General features: G+C 46.5%; 1 protein-coding gene across 1 annotated transcript; it reads left to right on the forward strand.

The window, feature by feature from the left end:
• On the forward strand, nt 1,833–20,053 carry ZKSCAN2 (zinc finger with KRAB and SCAN domains 2). Its single transcript, XM_003124536.6, has 7 exons — nt 1,833–2,951; nt 4,303–4,489; nt 6,452–6,543; nt 7,145–7,271; nt 9,911–10,594; nt 12,621–13,112; nt 16,483–20,053. Exons 1-7 carry the CDS (start codon nt 2,547–2,549, stop codon nt 17,403–17,405), a joined length of 2,910 nt encoding a protein of 969 aa, XP_003124584.4. The 5' UTR covers nt 1,833–2,546; the 3' UTR covers nt 17,406–20,053.

Here is a 21,324-nt window from a genome sequence, read left to right on the forward strand (position 1 = left end):
ATGAACGAAGCCAGAGATTGAACCTGCATCCTCATGAATACTAGCCGGGTTCATTACCACTGAGCCACAGTAGGAACTCCCTGCCAATTATTTAAAAGTAATAATTTCACCTGGCTTTTTCCTTTAGATAGCAAATACAGCCTCCGGTTCACCACAGTGGCCACCCTTCCCCATTCCCTACTGTCTTACATTCTGCCTATTTCACTCACTTATGCCATCTGCTTGAGCCCTACAGCCTTTGAAATTTGTGACCCCTGCTCCCTAATGTCCCTGAGCTGTTTGTGGCATTGACTTCTCCTAAAACCACCAAATGTCTCAAGGAGCATGTGAAAGACCCTATTCTTAGCTGAATCAGAATTGGGGGTTGCCACTTAGTCCAAAATAACCTTGGGCAGTTACACCACCTTGCTGAGGTGTCAATGTTCTCAACTCTAAAACGGAGGTAATCTTATCTGCTTTAGAGGATTTCTATGAGGACTAGACTTTGCCTAGTCAGCTCTTCACTTCTCCTCTAGATCTCATCCCTAGCTTTACTTCTTCAAAGAAACTTTCCCAAGCCTCCTAACTAGGTCAACTCTAATATACACAAACTCTCAGCACCACGTTCCTCTTTTCACAGGACCTGCCGCAGTTACAACTGAACATCAGTTTGTAGATTATTTAACACCTGCCTCTCCCACCAGACAGAAAACTCAACAGTGGCAGAGGATACTGCTTTTTTTTTTTTTTTTTCCTCACCATTTATCACCATGTCTGGGGGGAGAAAAAAAAAAACAGAAAACACAGGTGTTCAATAAATATTAGAGGCAGAAATAAAGGCAAGTTAAGCTTTGCAGAAAGCTGTGTAAAGACCATTATCTGACATAAACTAGAAATCCAACTGCTTCTCACCTAATGCCTCTTGGTCCCTAGAATTTGCATGTCAAGTTTTAACAAAGACTTTCTGCAAGCAAGGAATATCTCTAACTTTCCTTTTCTAATGGGTTATCTATCCACACACACACACACACACCCCAGAACAGGGGTTTTTGCTTTGCCCACTGCTGTCTGCCAAATGCCTAAAACTGCCTGGCCCCCAACCAATAAAGGCACGGAGGGAACAGGGGAGAGAGGGATGGAAGGGCGGGCACAGTTCTAGGGTTTCCAGAAGTTGAGAGACAGCGCCTCCTGGCACCAAGAGAAGGGAGGAAGCTGGGGCCTGGCGGGGGGGACTCGGAGCCAGAAATGACACCCGCTGGGAACAGGTTTAGTCACACCGACTTCCCCGGTGCCCGGGGCAGTAAGAACTCCCAAGGCAAAGATGCGCCCCTCGCGCCGCTCCTCGGGCAACGGATGGGACCATTACAGATGCTCCCCGCAGGGGAAGGAACACAACTGCGCCTTGTGGCTCCGCGGGAGCCGCGGATCCGCTGGGGGTCACCGCCAGCAGGAGCTACTGCGGCTCGCGACCGACCGTGAGCGCTTCACGGACCCCTCCGCCAGGCAAACGAGTCCCCACTCCCCGGGACAGAGAGGACTCTGCACCGCCTCCTCGGCAGTGCGCCTCCACCTCACAGACGTCTCCCTGCCTCCCGGCTTCCCCGAGGACGCCCATTCCCCTTTCTCACACCTTTCCATCGTCTCTGGCAAAAATGCCTACGCCAGTCCCTCTGCCCCGAGGAAGCCGCGCCGCACCCCTCCTCATTCCCAAAGTGTCTCAGCGGCGAGTCACTGCGCTACGCGCTCTCGCGAGAGTCCACCGAGCAGCCCCCTCCCCCCAGCCCTTCGCCTGCGAGGCAGTCGCCCCTGAACCCCGCGGCGCGCGGGCTCGAGAGGCGCATGCGTCCCCACAGCTCCCAGCGCCCCCCGCGCAGTCCGCGAGCGGAGCGGACGAGGCCGCGAGTGTGGACTCGGCGGCTCCCTCTCCCCCCCGCCAGGCCTTGCTTGGTCCGCGCAGGCTTCTCTCCCCGCAGGGGCGGGCCCGCTTTGCGGCTTTTCTCAGCGTTCGAAGGTTTCCTGAGGACGTCCGGGGCCGCCTTGGGCCAGAAGAGTGGTGGCCTCGGACAACGCCGGCCCCCCACCAGCCACCCGCAGCGGCCTGGGAGCGCCGTCGCGCCCCGAGCCTCGCACCCGGGAACGGGCGGGGCCTGCACACCCGGCCCCACCCACTCGGCGCCTCGCTTCCCGGGAACCTGACCCGGGGTGTCTGACACACCCCCTCCTGAAGGGCTGTCCGACCCCGCCCTTCAGTCCTGGGTCCCCTTGATTTTCTCCCAGCCTTCTAGCCTCGCCGTTTCCGACCTTGCACTAAAAGATGCAGCCTGGGAAACCACATCGCGGGGACACGTCCTGTTTGGAGAAGAGGCCCAGTTTGGGGACCTCAGGGTACATGTTCACCTTTTCAAGGGTCTAGGATAGATTTGATTAATCAGCCTGGTGTATCCTGTGCCTGCTGCTGCCTTCACTTCCCTGCCTTCCCACACTTCCAGAACCATTAGCAGGGAGTTCTCGAGGTTTTGTTTGAGTCTCCTTTGAGCTCGACGTGAGGCTGACCCCTGGCTTAGAGCATGGCTGCATCCCTGGACCCTCAGATCCACGCGTCTCTGGAAGCTGAGGGATGCCTAATCATGAAGGTGGAAAAAGAGCCCGAGTGGGCATCGGAGCCCATTCTGGAAGGCTCGGACGGCTCTGAGTGTGAGACCTTTCGCAAATGCTTCAGGCAATTCTGTTATGATGATGTGACTGGACCCCATGAAGCTTTCAGTAAACTCTGGGAACTTTGCTGCCGGTGGCTGAAGCCAGAAATGCGTTCCAAGGAGCAGATCCTGGAGCTGCTCGTGATTGAGCAGTTTCTCACCATTTTACCTGAGAAGATTCAGGCGTGGGCACAGAAGCAGTGTCCGGAAAGTGGAGAGGAGGCGGTGGCCCTGGTAATACATTTGGAGAAAGAGAATAGAAGACTAAGACAACAGGTAAGAGAAGATTGTCCAAGTTTTTGTATTTAGCAAAAGGAATGGTGGGCAGGGGGTGCATTTCAGGAAATATTCATTATGGAAGAATAAATGGTACTAATGAAAGACCTTTAAGAGGAATGTACTTAAAAGGGATCAGAATTTCATATACAATAGGGGAAAAAAAGCTTTGATTGAAATATTTTCTTGCAAATGACACTAAACATGCATAATGTTTGCATAATGTCTCCCCTCCAAAAAAATTATTTGAGAGGCGTTCTCTTGTGGTGCTGCGGCTTAAGCAGCCAGGGTCGCTGCTGTGGCGCAGGTTCCATCCCTGGACCAGGAACGTCCACATGCAGTGGGCGTGGCCAAAAAAAATTTCTGAAAGTTAGTTCCTGTCTTGGCACAGCGGAAACTAATCCGACTAGGAACCCTGAGGTTGCGGGTTTGATTCCTGGCCTCGCTCAGGGGGTTAAGGATCCAGCGTTGCCGGGAGCTGCTGTGTAGGTTGCAGACACGGCTCGGATCTGGCGTTGCTGTGGCTCTGGTGTAAGCTCCGATTCCACCCCTAGCCTGGGAACCTCCATGTGCCGCGGGTGTGGCCCTAAAAAGACAAAAGACAAAAAAATATGTGAGAGAACAATACATTATACTTCACAGGATCTGCAGCTTGATCCTAAAAAGGTTTGCCCCCACCCAAAAAAGAAAGAACTTCATCACTTAGTCCAGGGCCCTCTGTAATCCTTTACGATTCCAATCCGTGTCTTTTGAAGCACCTTTATTGCCATTATCATTGTTGCTCTTCTCCAGTTTAATTGCTGACCCTCATTTGTCAGTGGCTTTGCATGCTCTTCTAGTTGTTTTTCAACAGTCCTTTCATTAACTTCATGAAATCCTGCAAGATTTGCATTTTCACCTTGCACAGAATTGGCATTTGTGTAAGGAACTATCAGCAGGTTGCTGTGTTGGTCAGAGATAGACACGAGATGTCGAGATTAATTTTCTAAGTTTTCAGTTCACTGATGAATTAATTTGTGTTCTCAGTCCTTTCACTTCTCTATGAATGTAATAGATGTGAGGCTCAAATACTGTCTGTTTTAATAACAAGCAGTTTCTGTATTTCACTCCTAACAGATATCCCACCCCCCATATATTAATAAAGTGCACTTTCCTATTCCCTTATGCCCATACTTCGGGACAGTGCTTTTGACCCAGTGTCCTCAGAGGCCCCGTTGGGAATGGAGTGAAATTTTCATTCCTTCTCACATCTTCTGTCCTTCTCTGATATCTTTCTGGGGGGCATTTGGCCTTAACCTGGCTCTCTTCCCCCCTGCCTTTTTTCCATTATGGTTTTGACTTTACTTCCCAGGTTAGTAGTCCTGTGCACTCAGAGAAGCAAGTCCCAGTTGGAGCAGCGTGGGAGGTGGCAGACTTTGAGCCAGAGCAGGTGGAGACCCAACCCAGGCTGATGTCTCAGGAGGAAGTTGAACGCCTTCACTCAGGACACCAGGAGCCGCTGAACCAAAAGAGAGAACTTCGGCCTTTACCCAAGAATGGTAAGAATTCAGAGCATGCCCTGGCAGAAACCATGCAGATTTGTTCTGTAGCCCCCAACACTCCGACTTGTTCAGAGTAGGTCCCCCTCAGTACACAGTTGAAAATAAATCGAGTGGTTGGGGAGAAAGACTTCATTAGCTTCAAGCATTGGGAAGGTGTATGACATAAAGAAAAGGGATCTTAAAGATGGAACCTGAGAAAACGGAAAGTGCCCAGGCTGGCCTTAGGATCTTAACAGTGTTGTATGAGAATCTCAATTCTACTGTAAGCTTCTGGCTTTTAGTACTGCAGCGTGTAGAAGTGTACATGTTCTTGGCTGACCGTAAACAACTTGGAAAAACTATTTGGAAGAGGAAATGAGGTTTCTTTGTGAAACGCGCCTCACAGCAAGAGCACAGAAGTGGCATATGAGAGGGAGAAACCATAAGACTTCATAGAGAAAGGACCACTTATGTTCACATCTGCCCGGAACATTAATGGATCCAGTCAAATGCAAGGAAATGAAGACTCCGTCTTTCCTAGTCCACAGTGCTCCCTCCATTCCCTGCATGTGCTTTCAGGCTTAAAGAGAGGAGTGGAAAGATCACTGAACCTGCAGTAGAAAGGCATGCGTGTATATCCTTTCTCTGCCCCTCTCTCGCTGTGATCTGGGGCAAGTAACATTAATTAACCTCTCTGTATTAATGCACAGGGATTAAGAGATTAGGCTTTGGAGGCAGACAACCTGGCCTCAAAACCCATCTCTGCCATCCCTGATCTGTGTGGGTGGCCTTGGTCAGGTTACTAAACGTCTCAAACTTTCCATTCTGTCATCTGTAAAATGAAAATAATAAGGTTGGTCGTGGAGATGAAAGGAGGCATCAGAAACGAGTCAGTGCATAATAGTGCTCAATAAATGTTAGTTTCCTTTCCCCCATAATGGCATGACGATTTTTAAACTTCAAATATATCTGACTGAACACAATCTCCCCTCAAAAGGCGAGTTTCGCCACGAATCCTTTCTGAAATTCATATTGTGATAGAATGAATTCGCAAATGTTAATGGTTTCTGGGTCTTTCAGTGTTTGTTCATCAGCTTCAGAGTTCCCTTGTTCACATGGAGTAGGTGCTGTCAGTTACTTTGCCTAATAAATTCCTGGTGTTCCTGGGTTTTGCTGTCCCAGGGTGATAAGGAATTCATAAAGTGGGAACATTTGTTCTGTTGAGGTCCTTACTGGGGGTGTAGAAGACAGAAAATCCGAGGGACAGGTATCTCAGAAAGGTGAATTTTTTCTAAGAGAAGACCTAGAATTTCAGCCAAGTGTTCCCAAGGGACTAATGTTTCCAAGGATGTGATTCCATTTGGTTCTGTAGAAAGTAGTAGAGCAAGCTTTTGAGGTCTTAGTCACAATCATATTTATTCTTTTTTTTTTTTCAAAGTTTTTTTTTTTTTTTTTGGTCTTTTTGCCGTTGGCCACTCCTGCGGCATATGGAGGTTCCCAGGCTAGGGGTCGAATCGGAGCTGTAGCTGCCAGCCTATGCCAGAGCCACAGCAACGCCAGATCTGAGCTGCATCTGCGACCTGCACCACAGCTCACGGCAACGCCGGATCCTTCACCCACTGAGCAAGGCCAGGGATCGAACCCACAACCTCATGGTCCCTAGTCGGATTCATTAACCACTGCACCACAATGGGAACTCCCTGGCTGTCCCCTTTCATCGTGACGTGTGCTCTCCAGTTCCCCACAGTCCTTACTTCTCCCCTTTTATGATGTACTTCACCTGCAAACTTCCAAAAAACATTAGCATGGGTGAGCCCTGCTGTAAGGTGCCCTGGTTTGGGGCATTATTTTGAACTCATTGAGAAAATGACCAGTTTCTGTTTATTGGGTTTTTAAGCCTGCTCATTTCCTAAAAGGAGAAGCAGCAGGAGTAAACAGGACTGAGCCCGCAATACTCATTGTTTGTTTCTCTTCTTACAGCTCAGCCTTCTCCCTGGGTTCCTGCTCCTGCTGATGATTGGAACACCATGGCTCAGGAAGTAACAGCCACACAACTTCCTGTTGGGTCCCAGGTAACTTGTAATTGTTCTCTCTCTGGCCTCCCTTCCTGGGATATTCAGTCACAGTATTTCCTGTGCCATCACTGTCCTCAAACTTACATACTCCCTCCAAGAGGCCTTTTCCCCCTTGCTGCTTTGCCAAGAAGACTGCACCCCACCTCTGTGTAATGGGACTCCTTGCTGGGCCGTCTCTCTTATGATTCTTTCTAGGACCTTCTGCTTCATTTGGCACATAACGTACTCTTGTTTATCTGATTTTATTTCATTTTTAAAGTTTATTTTATTTTATTTTTATGGCCGCACCTGAGGCACATGGAAGTTCCCACGCTAAGGGTGGAAAAGGAGCTGCAACTGCTGTCCTACCCTACAACCACAGCAACACGGGATCCAAGCCACCTCTTGTGGCAGTGCGGGATCATTAAACCCCGGAGTGAGGCCAGGAAGCAGACCCGCATCCTCACAGAGACTAGTCGAGGTCTTAACCCACTGAGCCACAGTGGGAACTCCTGATTTTAATTTTTATTTAGGGCCTTTCTGTGCTTTATCCACCATCATTCATCCTTCAAAAACCCATGTGTTTATCTTGGTAGTCATTAATGTTGGTGTGTTACAGAGACCAGGGAAAGATATCCACATGGCAAGAGGTTTTCCCTACAAAAAGAGTGTGCATCAGATTCCTGCTCACAGAGACCTCTGCGGGGATATTAGAAAGGAGAGTGTTGGGAACATGGTCTCCCTGGGTAAGGATTCTATCCCTTTTCAAATAAAAGATTTGGGGATTCTCATATATTCACTTCTACCTATGATAAAGTAGTTATAAGTGTTATCACTTTAAGGACTTCCATGGATTGTCTGGTCATCTCTATGGTCTAGCATAGACCATGTTCTCTTACCTCGCTCATGCCTTTCTTCCAATTTATAGTCTAGATTTATACATACTCTTATAATTTAGTGATTAAAACACTGGAGAGGTTTATATGCGACTGTCATATTATTTAAGTAAACTTATCCACCTCCACTAGATTAAAAACTCCATAAAGTCACAAGGTCTTTTTAGGATTTGTTTTTATGTAACCCATAGTAACCCCAGAACTGTGCATAGAGCCTGACGTATGGGTGGGTGCCCAGCAAATATGTGTTGGATGGATAGAACTCTTATAAGTGAAAGAAAAGGAAATAATTTCCGTCCAATAACTTGGATAACATGTTGTGAAATATTTAAATAGCACAAATTTTTACGGGTACACATAACTACCGAGGTAGAATTTTACAAGCAGACTTTTGAAGAATTACATTGTCTGCTTTAGCAGCAGGGATAAGTCTGGTTCCTTCGTATGTAAGCTGCAAGTCTTACTGCAGATTACTGATGAATAAAATTATAGGCTTAAAATGTACACATAGTATTATTAAAATGAAATACAGTTGAAAATGCAGTTCCTCCGTGGCAGTAGCCACATCTAAGTTATTCAATAGCTGTATTGGACAGCATGGTTATAGAACATTTTCATCATCACAGAAAGTTCTGTTGGACAACAGTACATATGCCCAACAAAGTATAGAAATGGCAAAATGGGCCATGTCAAACTGATTGAATAAAGCTAAACCAACAATCATTTATAATTAGAAAGCAATTAAAGCAATAGAAAAAAAAAATGACCAACGTAAGGTGACACGGATGTCACACCGGTAACAAAGCACTGTTCCCAAAACAGCAGGCCCCTTTGATTTTAATTTTCACTTAGGGGCTCTGTGCTTCATCACCAGTCATCCATCCTTCAAAGATCCGTGTGGTTATCTCAGTAGTCATTGCCGTTGATGTTATTCAGGGACCAGAAAAAGATGTCCCAATGGCAGTTGCATCCACAATAGGTGTTTCCTACTGTTGCCTTGAATCACACAGCATCCACACCCAGGAAAATAATGAATTAGAGTCCTTAGTACAATCTGCCATGAATGGGTTAGAGACTGTGGACATTCAGATTTAGCCCAGGGCTTCCTTGTGTAATAGTTACATATGGAAAGGCCCCGGCCCAGAGGACCTGGCCCAGTCTTTTTTATCAGAGCTTGTAACCTGTAGGCTCATGGGCTGAATTTAGCCTATAAATATATGGGGGCCTTGCACAGAGTTTTAATTTGAAATTTGTTTACAAATCTGAATTTCCAGGACCGCTTGAAAACGCAAACGTCAGACACAATGGGCCCCGCTTCTCACACAGTAGCAGTTGACCAGGGCTGAGTGGAGGAGCTCACGCTGAGCTGCCACGGCTCTCGCTCCAGCCACCGCACTCCTTTACTTTGCCTGCCTGGTCCTTGGACACATTTGAACTTCCGCTGTCCCTACACTAACATCTCCTGTGTAAAAACTGAAGAGCAAATCTCCACCCTCAGGGTTCTTTCACCAAGAATTTGATTTCATGCTGCTTCTCTAAGAGAATTCTTGAAGCTCCTGGTTCATTGTGTGTATTGGGAGTTTGTGGGGGGCAGTTGGCCAGGCCCATGGCATGCGGAAGTTCCCAGGCCAGGGATCAAACCTGAGCCACAGCAGCAACCCAAGCCCCAGCAGTGATAATGCCAGATCCTCAACCCACTGCACCATAGGGGAATGCCCTATTTTTTTTTTTTTTTTTTGTAGAAGGAAACTAAATGGTATTGTGTATCTATTAGGCATTGGACACTTTACGGGTGATCACTTATTTAATGTTCCCAGAACCTCATTGAATAGATGATATTATTCCCTAGGAAACTGAGGCCCAGAGAGATTAAGAAACTTCCCCTGGTCAAAACATAAAGTGGAGCTAGGATTCAAATAAGGTGGAGCTAGGACTCAAACTTAAGACATGTTGATCTCCACAATACTGTAAGGTAAAACACTCCAGTTGCTTTCCTGTTCTTACATGTCTATCCCATTAACTGTGCCAGAATAGCTCCAAAAATTCTTGACTTCTCATCTCCTATAGCCCCAGGATATATATATGTGTGTGTGTATCTTGAGGAAGGGGAGTGAGGGGGTGTGGGGAGCAGATGTAAGCTCAGTTTATTTTATAAGTAAAGAATACTGATTACATACTGAGAAGGAATCAAAGGCCATGAAATGTGTGGTTCTTACCCTCAAAGGTTTTCCTTTAAGAACTGGCTGGGGCAAGAAGTGGTCCATGAGAAGTGAAATGGTGGTATGAGTTAGTACATGATTGTGGCAAATCATTGGTATGAGAATTTAGTGAGCACTGTCGTGGGGGAAGAGGGCTTTGGAAAGGAGATGAACTGGATGTGACCTTTAAAGGAGAGGTGTGAACAAGTGGTCCAGGAGAGCATGCTGCGGCAGAAGATCGGAGCATGCATTGTGAGCTCTCTGGCATGAAGTATGTTTCTCTTACTATAGGAAGTACAGTGACAACATCTAACAAGATCCCCCGGGTGGAGCAAAGAAAGGAGCCATGGACCATAGGTCTGCATTCCTCTAGTAAGAGGAATATCCTACGAAGCAGCTACGTCAAGGAAAAGCCAGTTCCTGCTCTTCAGGTCCCTGCAAGGAATGCAGGGAAAACCTGGAGAGAACAGCAGCAGTGGGGTTTGGAAGATGAAAAAATAGCAGGTGTGCATTGGAGTTACGAGGAAACAAAGACTTTTCTTGCCATCCTCAAAGAGTCTCGCTTTTATGAAACCCTTCAGGCCTGTCCCCGAAACAGCCAGGTATATGGTGCTGTAGCGGAATGGTTGCGAGAATGTGGCTTCCTCCGAACGCCAGAACAGTGTCGGACCAAGTTCAAGAGTCTCCAGAAGAGCTATCGAAAAGTGAGAAATGGCCACGTGCTAGAACCCTGTGCCTTCTTTGAAGACATGGACGCTCTCTTGAACCCCACAGCTCATGCTTCATCCACGGATAAGCCAAAGGAGATTCTCTCTCTCCCCAGACTAAAGAGGATCAGTATCAGTGCTAAAGAACGGATCAACCTGGTGGAGGAAGAAGATGCTGCAGAAGAATCTGATGGGGATGAGATGGGCGTTGAGTTTATCCGGAAGTCTGAGCTTCACGGTGCTCCTGTCTTATTTCAGAACCTGAGTGGTAAGGATTGTGCTTTTTTTTTTTTTTCCTTGTAAGAAAATGGATGATGTGGCCTTGTCGAAAAGCGAGTAGACCAGAAGTGACCAAAGCCAGGGAATTCTGCCACGCACACCTTGCCACTAATCGCTATGATTGGCCACATAATCGAAAGTACTCCCAGAGGTATGTTGCCACCCCCAGTGCAGTGGGGTTAGAGCCAGGTTAGAGCACAGGATGGAATTTGAGTATGTGGGGGCAATGGAAGGATGACAGATGGAGTCCAAGGATTCTAAGGGTCTAATGTTATCTGAGAATTGTTATAAAGCAGATAAGTATTAACTTGTAACAGTCAAGGATACATTATTATACTCTTAGGGATAGCCAAAGAAGGTGTTACTAACAAAATAATAATAATAATAATTGACATTCTAAAAGAAGAAAGGACAAAAAAAGTAGATGCATCAATTGGGGGAAAAGACAGTAAAATGGTAGCTAATCCAAATGTCATTAATGTAAGACCCCAGAGATGTTGAACTTAGAAAGACAGAAAAAGATACTATGAAAAGAGAGATGGTGTTGAAATTTGAGGACTGAGACGTGCAGTATTAAACCACCGGTTAGTATCTGTCTGACATCACATGATTACTTTAAACTTCAATTTTCTATCTGAAATATGGCTAAGAATACTAGGGTTGCTCGAGTCAAATGAGATAATATAAAGGCATCCTGCAGATGCCAAAATGCAATAAAACTTTGCCTGTGTCACTGTGACTAGTAATGTTTCTGTATTCTACCTTAAGAAAAGATAATTTACTAGACAGAATGGAAAAATAAACTGGCTAGGAGAGCTAAGACTATACTCATGACTTATTCAAAAGAAGCATATCTCAGGAACGATGTGGGGAAATGCCCTGTGCATATACACGTATTCAGGATTCTGGAAATCCATAGACATGAGGGTTGGGTGGTTTCAAATATGAGAATCCAGGGACAGGCCTGGAAGAGGCCACCCAGTAAAGTGGAGGAGAGAAATACCTTTCCCACTCTAGATCACAAAACACCCCCAAAAAATGTTTAACAAAGTGTATTCAGACACATCCCGAAAAGTTTTATTCTGCTATAAAAGCAGGACGCCTGCTTATCTTACAGGTCATTTCGTCTCTCAAAGTAGAGGACCCAGTGACATCAAACACTGTCCTAGACATAGTTCTTCTCTTCAAAGAAGACAGGCTAAAGAATGATAGGAACTTTGGAAGAATGATAGGAACTTTCGGGGAAAAGTTCCTTCTGGGTGTCCTAGTCCATTATTCCTGACCATTTTGAAGAGACCGCTAAATCTTGTTTTTTGTTTTTGTCTTTTTGCGGCCGCACCTGCGGCATATGGAAGTTCCCAGGCTAAGGGTCAAATGGGAGTTACAGCTGCCAGCCTACCCTACAATCACAGCAGCACAGGATCCGAGCCGCATCTGTGACCCAGCTCACGGCAATGCTGGGTCCTTAACCCTCTGAGCGAGGCCAGGGATCAAACCTGTGTGCTCATGGATACTAGTCAGATTCATTTCCACTGAGCCACGACAGGAGCTCCAAGAGAGCTAAATCTTCAATAACCATAGCAGTGGCAGATTTGGGGGATTGCATTTTTATTCTACCAAGTAAACTTCGAGATCTCTTTATCAGCTTTAATTTTAAAATCCTAGTGGGACTTTGACTTTAGAGATTCATTTGAGAATTGATATCTATATAACATAAGTCTTCTTAGCCAGAAGCATAGTGTCTTTTTTTTTCACTTTTTCATCTTTTTAATTTTTATTTTTATTTTTTTGTTACTCAAATGAATTTATCACATCTGTAGTTGTATAATGATCATAACAATCCAATTTCACCAGAAACATAGTGTGTTTGCATTCTTTCTCGTTCTTTTATGACATTCAATATGATATTATAGATTTTCCTGGGAATGGGATTTGTTTTCTTGTACTGCTTATGTTTTGTAATGTATCAAGGCTACAGACACCTTGTTTCTTTGAACTTTATCCTTGAATGGCAGGTGTGCACTGGGGCTATGAGGAAACCAAGACTTTTCTTGAGATCCTCCGTGAGACTCGGTTTTACGAAGCGCTGCAAGCCTGTCATCGAAAGAGCAAGTTGTACGGGGCTGTGGCCGAACAGCTGCGAGAGTGTGGCTTCCTCCGGACGCCGGAACAGTGCCGGACCAAGTTCAAAAGCCTTCAAAAGAGTTACCGCAAAGTGAAAAACGGTCATGTGTTGGAATCCTGCGCCTTCTACAAGGAGATGGACGCCCTGATTAACTCTCGGGTGCCTGCCCCTCCCGCTGGCACCCCAGAAGAAGTCCCATCACCCTCATTTCAAGAGAGAGAGGACATTGAGATTGAACCCCAGGAACCTGTGGGCTGGGAACCTGAAGAGGCCTCACAGGAGGCAGTAGTTGAAGATTCCGGCAGCGAGAGAATGAGTGAGGAGGAAATTGTACAAGAGCCAGAGTTCCTGGGACCTCCAGGGCTGCTGCAAAGCCCGCATGGTAAGGGTCATCAGGGGTGGTGGTCTAAGGAGGAGGAAGCGGGACTAGCAGATCAGAAGATCTGGCACATTGCTCATGAGTGTCCATTCATCAAGCAGATGTTGGCGTGTCCTGTGCCATTTGAGGAAGAGGGAAGGTAGCGATGAATAAAACAGAGTCCCGGGAGTTCCTGTCAAGGTTCAGCAGTTAACAAACCTGACTGGTATTCCTGAGGACGTTGGTTCGATCCCTGGCCTCGCTCGGTGGGTTAAGGATCCAGCGTTGCCGTGAGCTGTGGTGTAGGTCGCAGACACTGCTCAGATCCAGCGCTGCTATGGCATCGGCTGGCAGCTACAGTTCCAATTCAACCCCCAGCCTGGGAACCTCCATATTCTTCGGGTGCAGCCCTAAAAAGACAAAAAAAAAAAAAAATAGAGTCCCTGTTCTTGTGATGCTTCTGTGCAAGGGAGGAGCTTATACGCTCATGATTTGGTCTTTGGGATCTCAGCCTCAGTTTTCGTGTATATGAAGCAGATAATGTTTTATATCTCGTAGAAATACTGAACTTGGAATCATACATGAGAAACACTCAGATTGAGGAGGTATGTCAGTAAGCTCAAGACAGAAATGTCAGTTATATGTGGTGTGTGGGAGAAAAGGGACACACAGAGCCAAAATGATAAAGAGGCTTTATTCTGGTTCTGAGCTCCACCCGGGGGTTTCCCAGGGACTGCTGGCTGCCCTCATCCACATCTCACCAGCAGCCAGCCTTAAAAGTTTCAAAACTAAATTCAGCATCTTCCTTCCTACACCATGGCTCTTCCCTGTGTCCTCCCACAGGGCATCCAGACTTAAAAGAGATTTTTTTGATGCTTTCTCTCTCATTGTTTACATCCAGGCAAATGACCTGTTTTCTTCAACCATTGTAGAACCTCCATCTGTCCTCTCTTTAGTTACCATAACCTCTGCCCTAGTTTAGTCTTTCTCTGTCTCTTGCCTAAACTACTGTAAAAGCCTCCAAACTGGTTTTCTCCATTCCACTTGTTTTAAGGCCCACAGCCATCGTTAACCTGAGCCTATCTTTCCAACCTTGCCTGTTAATTAGTTTCCTTCTGTACTCTGTGATTTTTTTTTTTGTCTTTTTGTCTTTTGTTGTTGTTGTTGCTATTTCTTGGGCCGCTCCCGCGGCATATGGAGGTTCCCAGGCTAGGGATTCAATCGGAGCTGTAGCCACCGGCCTACGCCAGAGCCACAGCAACGCGGGATCCGAGCTGCGTCTGCAACCTACACCACAGCTCACGGCAACGCCGGATCGTTAACCCACTGAGCAAGGGCAGGGACCGAACCCGCAACCTCATGGTTCCTAGTCGGATTCGTTAACCACTGCGCCACGACGGGAATTCCTGTACTCTGTGATTTTTTTAAGAAGAACATTAGAAAAGGAAGTTGACAGCGAATGCTCCCTGGTGGTATTTACAGGGGAACTTGTAGTATGAGAGCTGAAATTGTTAACTCTGGAACTATTAGGTTGATAACATTGATAACTTTGGAAACAAAGTCCTTTGGTGCCATCTCTTGTCAATCTTGTAGTTTAAGGGGAGCTTCAGACCTGTCACCAAATTATCAGGCTCTGTCTGAGCCAACTGCTAGCCTGTCGCTTCTTCCAAATCCCAGGATGAGGTTGAACCCAATTAGAACTCTTCAAAAAATGGCATTGTTAGGGCTTCTTACCTGAGTCACTGGATTCACTGGGGGCTGCCTTCCTCTTCCAGCCCGGGTCTCAGCTGCCCCACTGGGGACTGAGAGATGTGGGCAGTTTCAGCTCAGTGTGGAAGGAAAGTAACGTTGCAGTCAGCAAGTAGAAATTCTGAGGAAGGCAGGTCTGAGAATCACACCTGGACCGGGCCTGAGTTACACAGTTTGTGAAATATTTATGGGTGACATAATGTGATCTGAATTTACTTCAACATAATCTGGGTAGAGAGAGCAGGGAGCATGCGGGAATAGAGATGAAACACACCAAGACTGACCATGAGTAGATGGTTGGGTAAGTAGTTCGTGGAAGTACAGTTTACATACTGTTCCCTACTTTTCTGTATGTCTGAATATTCCATAAAGAAATGTTAATACAGGAGTTCCTGTTGTGGCTCAGTGGTTAACTCACCCAACTAGCATCCTTGAGGACGCAGGTTCGATCCCTGGCCTCGCTCAGTGGGTTAAGGATCCGGCATTGCCGTGAGCTGTGATGTAGGTTGAAGATGCGGCTCGGATGCAGCGTTGCTGTGGCTGTGGTGTAGGCCAGTGGATATAGTTCTGATTTGACCCCTAGCCTGGGAACCTCCGTATGCCAAGAGTGCATCCCTAAAACGACAAAAAAAAAAAAAAAAAGAAGGAAGAAATGTTAATACCGAAACCCCACAGTTAATAAGTGATCAGGATGGAATCAGAACTAGAGCCGTCTGATTCTCTTCACCACGCCATGCTCCCTGTTGAGAAAACTTCCCAGGAAGGCTGGGTCCAAGATGTACCTTGGGGTGTAGATGAAGGAGAGAGGAGATAACTCCATTCCGGTGAACAGAACAAGATTTAAGTTAGATGTGGTCCACCTGTGAGACAGGCAGAAACCCAAAGTGACAGGAACATTTGAGAAGAAAGAAATACTCTTGGATAGGCTGACTGGATATTGGTGAACTTAGAAATCCATTGAGGAATTTGGACTTGATCATTAGAATCTACTCCAAACACTGGTGAAGCATAGTGTGCTCTAGTATGGATGAGAAGTTTGGAAAGCAGGATGAACTGAAGTAGAATTTCAGGGAGAGATGCTAACTTGCCCCCATGTTAATCAGAATACAGCTGGGGAATAATGGCTTGACCTCTTTTTTTTTTTTTTTTTTTTTTTGTCTCTTTGCCTTTTCTAGGGCCGCTTCCCACGGCATATGGAGGTTCCCAGGCTAGGGGTCGAATCGGAGCTATAGCCGCCAGCCTACACCAGAGCCACAGCCATACGGGATCCGAGCCGCGTCTGCAACCTACACCACAGCTCACAGCAATGCTGGATCCTTAACCCACTGAGTGAGGCCAGGGATCGAACCCTCAACCTCATGGTTCCTAGTCGGATTCGTTAACCATTGTGCCACAACGGGAACTCCAATATTGGCTTGACTTCTAATTCAATTCTGGAAACATTTCTGAAGGCTTTACTTGGTGCCGGGTGTTATTGGCTCTTCATGGAACTGAAAGAAAATCAGCCCCCCCCCCATGAACCAGGAAGACTGAGGCCAGTGAAGCATGTGGAGACCCCAATACCCGAGGCCCGTCAGCCGTACTGTTGATGTTAATACAGGACTGGTCTGACATGTTCTTTTTTTTTTTTTTTTTTTTTTTTCAGATTTTGAAATTGGAAGTAGTTTCAACGAAGATGCAACACAGGTAATCTATAAGGACCTGGAACAGCACAGGGCATTAATAGAAAAGGCCAAAAGGGTTGTTTCCCAGAATGCTGATCCAGGCAAACATCACAAAAGAGAATGCATCTCAGGAAGACAGTGGGAAAACCTTCAAGGAATCAGACAGGGAAAACCGATGGCTCAGCCTAGAGACTTGGGGAAAGCTGTAGTGCATCAGAGGCCTTTCCTGGGGAAGAGGCCCTACCGACTTCTCAGGTACGGAGAAGGCTTCGGGCGGAGTGCCCGCCTTCTGTGCCGGATGCCCCATCAGAAGGAAAACCCTTACAAGTGTAGCGTCTGTGGGAAGTGCTTTGGTAGGAGCAGGAGTCTAATCAGACACCAAAGAATCCACACAGGAGAAAAACCTTTTAAGTGTCTCGACTGTGGGAAAAGCTTTAACGACTCCTCCAACTTCGGCGCCCACCAGAGAATCCACACGGGAGAGAAACCCTACAGATGCGGCGAGTGCGGGAAATGCTTTAGTCAGAGCTCGAGTCTCATTATTCATCAAAGAACCCACACTGGAGAGAAGCCCTATCAGTGCGGGGAGTGTGGGAAAAGCTTTACCAACAGTTCTCATTTCAGCGCCCACCGGAGAGTCCACACCGGCGAGAATCCCTACAAGTGTGCGGACTGCGAAAAAAGCTTCAATAACTGCACAAGATTTCGAGAACATCGGCGGATACACACCGGTGAGAAGCCCTACGGATGCGCCCAGTGTGGCAAACGTTTCAGCAAGAGTTCTGTTCTCGCCAAACACCGGGAGGTTCACACCAGAGAGAAGCTCCTGCCCCACCCTCCAGCTCTGTATTCCCCCGAGAACCCACAGAAGGGAAAGACTGACCAGTTCAGGACAAGTTTTTGATGATGAGCCCTTCCCACATGTCCCTTTAGCTGCTCTACCCTCATCCCACTCTGGGAAGCAATCTTTTCTTAGCTCTAAAGTGTGAGTAAGCTTGCGAGTATAAATAAAGACTTGGATCCTGTTCTCACCTCCGCCTCTACCTCGATCGGTCTGTTTCCCCCTTCTGTGTGTCTCAGCTTTTCCTTTAACACAGTGGGGAAGGTACAGCGTCAGAGTACAGAGTGAAGTTCCTTCAGCAGGCCGAGGCCATGGCTATGGGATCTCTAAATCCAGCAACATCCAAAGCCTTCAGTGTGGGCGAGAGCCACTTCCAAGGAGATAAAAAATGCTCAGGTTTTTTCACTGTCTACCACGTGTGATCCTGGGTGCAGCTTGATCATAGTGTTTTGTGTTTGCGTAGACCTTTCAGGAGTCTGAGAAGATCCACCTCAGACCCATCTTGGTTTTGAAGATATTCAAAAAAGGAGCTTGGAGATTTTGTTGTTTCCTTCCGAAGCCTGCTGCAGCGTCCGTTTTCTACATCCAGAAGTTGCTCTAAACGGCTGGGGTGGAATCCCTGTGTTGTCACTGGAACCGTGCCTGGCCCTCCACAGAGATGAGAAGCAACTAATGACCATCGTCCTTGAGAGACTCACCTTTTCTGTCCCTGAAGACTGAATCCCCCCGTGGCTGTGGCTTCTCCAGCTGCTAAGTAATCCAGTTCCTTTTCCTGTTTCTCATATGTCCCACACGTACCTCTTCATGGTTCTGGGTGTCCTGTCTGACTCTTGTGAACCACCATGGCCTCCTCAGATTTGAATCACCTGCATGCTTGTGGTGTGTCTCACTAAAGGAGAATTTCAGACACATTCTAGTTCTGAGTGTGTAACTTCCAAGGTTTTCATCTAGAAGATGACCATAGTGTTGGTACATTTCCTGCCTCCCAACCACACACTTCAGTATAACCACATACAACGATAGTTTTCTAAAACTCTAAGTGGATAGGGAAGAATCGAGGTATGTTCCGTATCCCCAAGACCAGTGGACCCCTCGGTCCTGTTTTAGGTCAGGTAGCCACCTTGGTCCAGACCAACACTCCAGGGCTGCTTGTTAAGGGTGCCATGCTCTTTTCTGAGGCTTCTTGTCCCTGTTCACAGGATCATAAATCTCCCTGGAGAGCCCTGAGGAACTGGGACCATCCCATGGCTCACTGAGTGAAGGTGCAAATATGTACAGAACCTTTCCGTCCAGGATACTGTTTTTGTTTTCCTCATTTAGATGGTGGTCTGAAAAATCTCTTTGATCATCCCCAGCAGTAGCCCAATAAATATTGAAAGAAAGGTTCAGATGAGGAGATGGTTCATTTCTGGACATCACAGATGAAAACCAGGATTTGGGCAGCCAAGGCTGACTTCAGGATGAGGCCAGTGGTATTTATCCCCTTCATGTGAAGGTAACTTCAGGGGCTTGGAGGAGGGAGAAGTCCTAAGTTTCGTGGGAAGGTAACCAGGGTCAGATTATTCTTTTCAGCGTCTCTTTTCCTTCGTCAGATGCTGTCTTTTTTGAGGACATCTGACTATGTTTGAATCTTTTGAAACTTGTTCAACTAAGTCCCAAGGAGGGTAGGCAGTGGAGAAAGAAATCCGGCTTATGGTGCCAGAATAGGGTGTGGCCTGTTGGAAGACAGGTGACTCAGGTAAACACTGATAAATGTTTCTTATCTACACGTGTCAGACATGTTACTGTTTGTTCACATCCCAGTCGGTTGATTGCCTTGGTGTTGTCTGAATTCTAGGCTACTCATGGTAAACGTAGTTTCATGTTGGTCATGTGCCTGCCGCAGTTACGGTGTGTGTGGTGCCAGTGGGTGTGTGCTTCTATTGTGTAGACGGTCTGGAATTCCAGCACTGGAGAAGATGCGCATTAGTAGAAACCACCACTTAGTAATAGGTCCCCAGGATTGATAATTATATCAAAGCATGATTCGGGAAAGTAGATGATTTACTCCTAAGTATTTCTTAAGCACTGTTCTGTGTAAGGCTATGTTCTAGGCACAGTGAGGGATATGAAAATGAAAAAAAAGGCATAGTGTCTGTGCTCAAGGAACTTGCAATCTGATGGAGGAAGTATTGCAGCAAAGGCAATGCCAGTTACCTTCATGTCCGTTACAGAAGATCAACAGTTTATTCATGAAAAAGTTACCTTCACCTGCAAAAAAGAATCTTTCTAGTTGCCTAAGATCACATTCTGTACCTCGGTCTCTTCAGTTCCCCCACTGACAGGAAAGGCTCAAGACTCATTCCCTCTCCAGTGGGACAGACTCATTCCATCTGTCTCATATGTCTGGGGTCAAGATGAGGTGGAATTTGGACTCCCTTCCCCATACCCAGTTGTAACTGGGGTATTTGAACGTGTATTAAATTTACTTAATAAACTTCATTTCTGCTTCTGAAGAAACAGAAAGTCTGAGTCCACCATCTTAGACCAAAACTCTTTGTCATCTATCTTTTTTCAGGTGGACCATGAAATTTGAGATGACCATACCTCCTCTGATTAATGTGTCTCTGACATCACGTAGCACTGCCTTTATGAAGGTCCATAGGATAGTTTTTTCTTAGGGCTCAGTACTAGGGAAAACTCTGATCCTAAAGGCAAAAAAAAAAAAAAAAGTAACAAGCACTGTGAATTTATATATATATATAAAACTTACTGCTTTTCTTTGTTCTGGCTGCTGGAATAAAGAAACTTACAAAAACAAAACTTACAACTCACCTCAACCTGCTCTCTAAAACCTATATTTATTTCATCCTGTCTTATACCTTTAAAAATTACCCCAAATCTTATTTTTACAAGCGGTGTAAACAAGCATTTTATTCTCTGACCTCTTCCCCAAGGCACTGTGGAACCTGGCTTGTATCCCTGCCTAGGCTTCCTTGGTTACTCCCATGATACCCCTGTTCTTACCAGTTTTTTTATTACACAAACAACCTACTTTATTCATCTGGGGAAAAAAAAAAAAAAAAGCTTAGGTTTTTTTTAAAGAAGAACATGTCAAAATGTCCTTAAACAGCTCAGGACAGCCTGCCATGTAGAATAAGCTTTAGACCAGAAGCCAAAAGATAGATTTCAGCCCTGTCGATACCACTTCCTGAGCGTAGTTTGACAAATGAGCCTCTCTCTGGGCCTGAGAGCCTTACCTGCAAAGAAGTTGGGCGTGATCGCCAAGACTGCTCAGGCTCGAAGGTTTGTGAGGCCATGGAGCATAGCGCAGGTGAGGAAGCAGCGCTAAGACCAGACCACCGGCCTGCCTCGCTCGCCACAGGCATCCTCGGGCCGTGCTGAATCCATTTCCTCCTTTATAGGAAGATGATGCGGTGAGCAGTGCAGGAGCTCGATCAGTAAGGAGAAAAGACAAACCCATCCAATAGCAGTCACCTCCACAGGCAGTGGCAGGCAGCTGCTGTGACGAGAGCCTGTTGTGCGAGCTCTGGTGCCCAATGACAGACAAGACGCAACTCTGAGGGAGCCAGGGAAACCCCAGATGCAAGGAGCATCTGAGTAACTTGCGTAGCGATAAGCCTTTGCCTCTGAATGCATTCCAGCTGCAAATGTACGTCTGCTCATTGTTTTGTATTAACGTCCACTGAAGATGTCGTCTTGAACACTTGTACGTGAAATAAATGTCTACAATAAATGACTCCCGTTGGTTTTTGCCGTAATGCGAAGGGTGTCCTCTATTAAGGGCAAAGAGAAGGTACCCAAGAGGTAATAAAAGGTGACCCCCGTAGCTCAAGGGGATTTCAGAATCTGCCCAGTTCACTGCTGTCCCCCATAGCCAGCAGTGGATCCCTTGGGAGCCCACAGCTATTCCCATGTAGCAGTTCTCTGATGGTTGTCCCAGCCGTTGTCCCAGAACACACTCAGCTCTGACCCTAGAGTG

The sequence above is a fragment of the Sus scrofa genome, chromosome 3 (assembly GCF_000003025.6).
Source record: "Sus scrofa isolate TJ Tabasco breed Duroc chromosome 3, Sscrofa11.1, whole genome shotgun sequence".
NCBI lineage: Eukaryota > Metazoa > Chordata > Mammalia > Artiodactyla > Suidae > Sus > Sus scrofa.

Coding starts and splice junctions, on each gene's coding strand:
- ZKSCAN2 (XM_003124536.6), top strand. CDS start 2,547: ATGGCTGCATCCCTGGACCCTCAGATCCACGCGTCTCTGGAAGCTGAG. Junction 7,272..9,910: donor TGGGAACATGGTCTCCCTGG/GTAAGGATTCTA, acceptor CTCTTACTATAG/GAAGTACAGTGACAACATCT. Junction 10,595..12,620: donor CTTATTTCAGAACCTGAGTG/GTAAGGATTGTG, acceptor CTTGAATGGCAG/GTGTGCACTGGGGCTATGAG.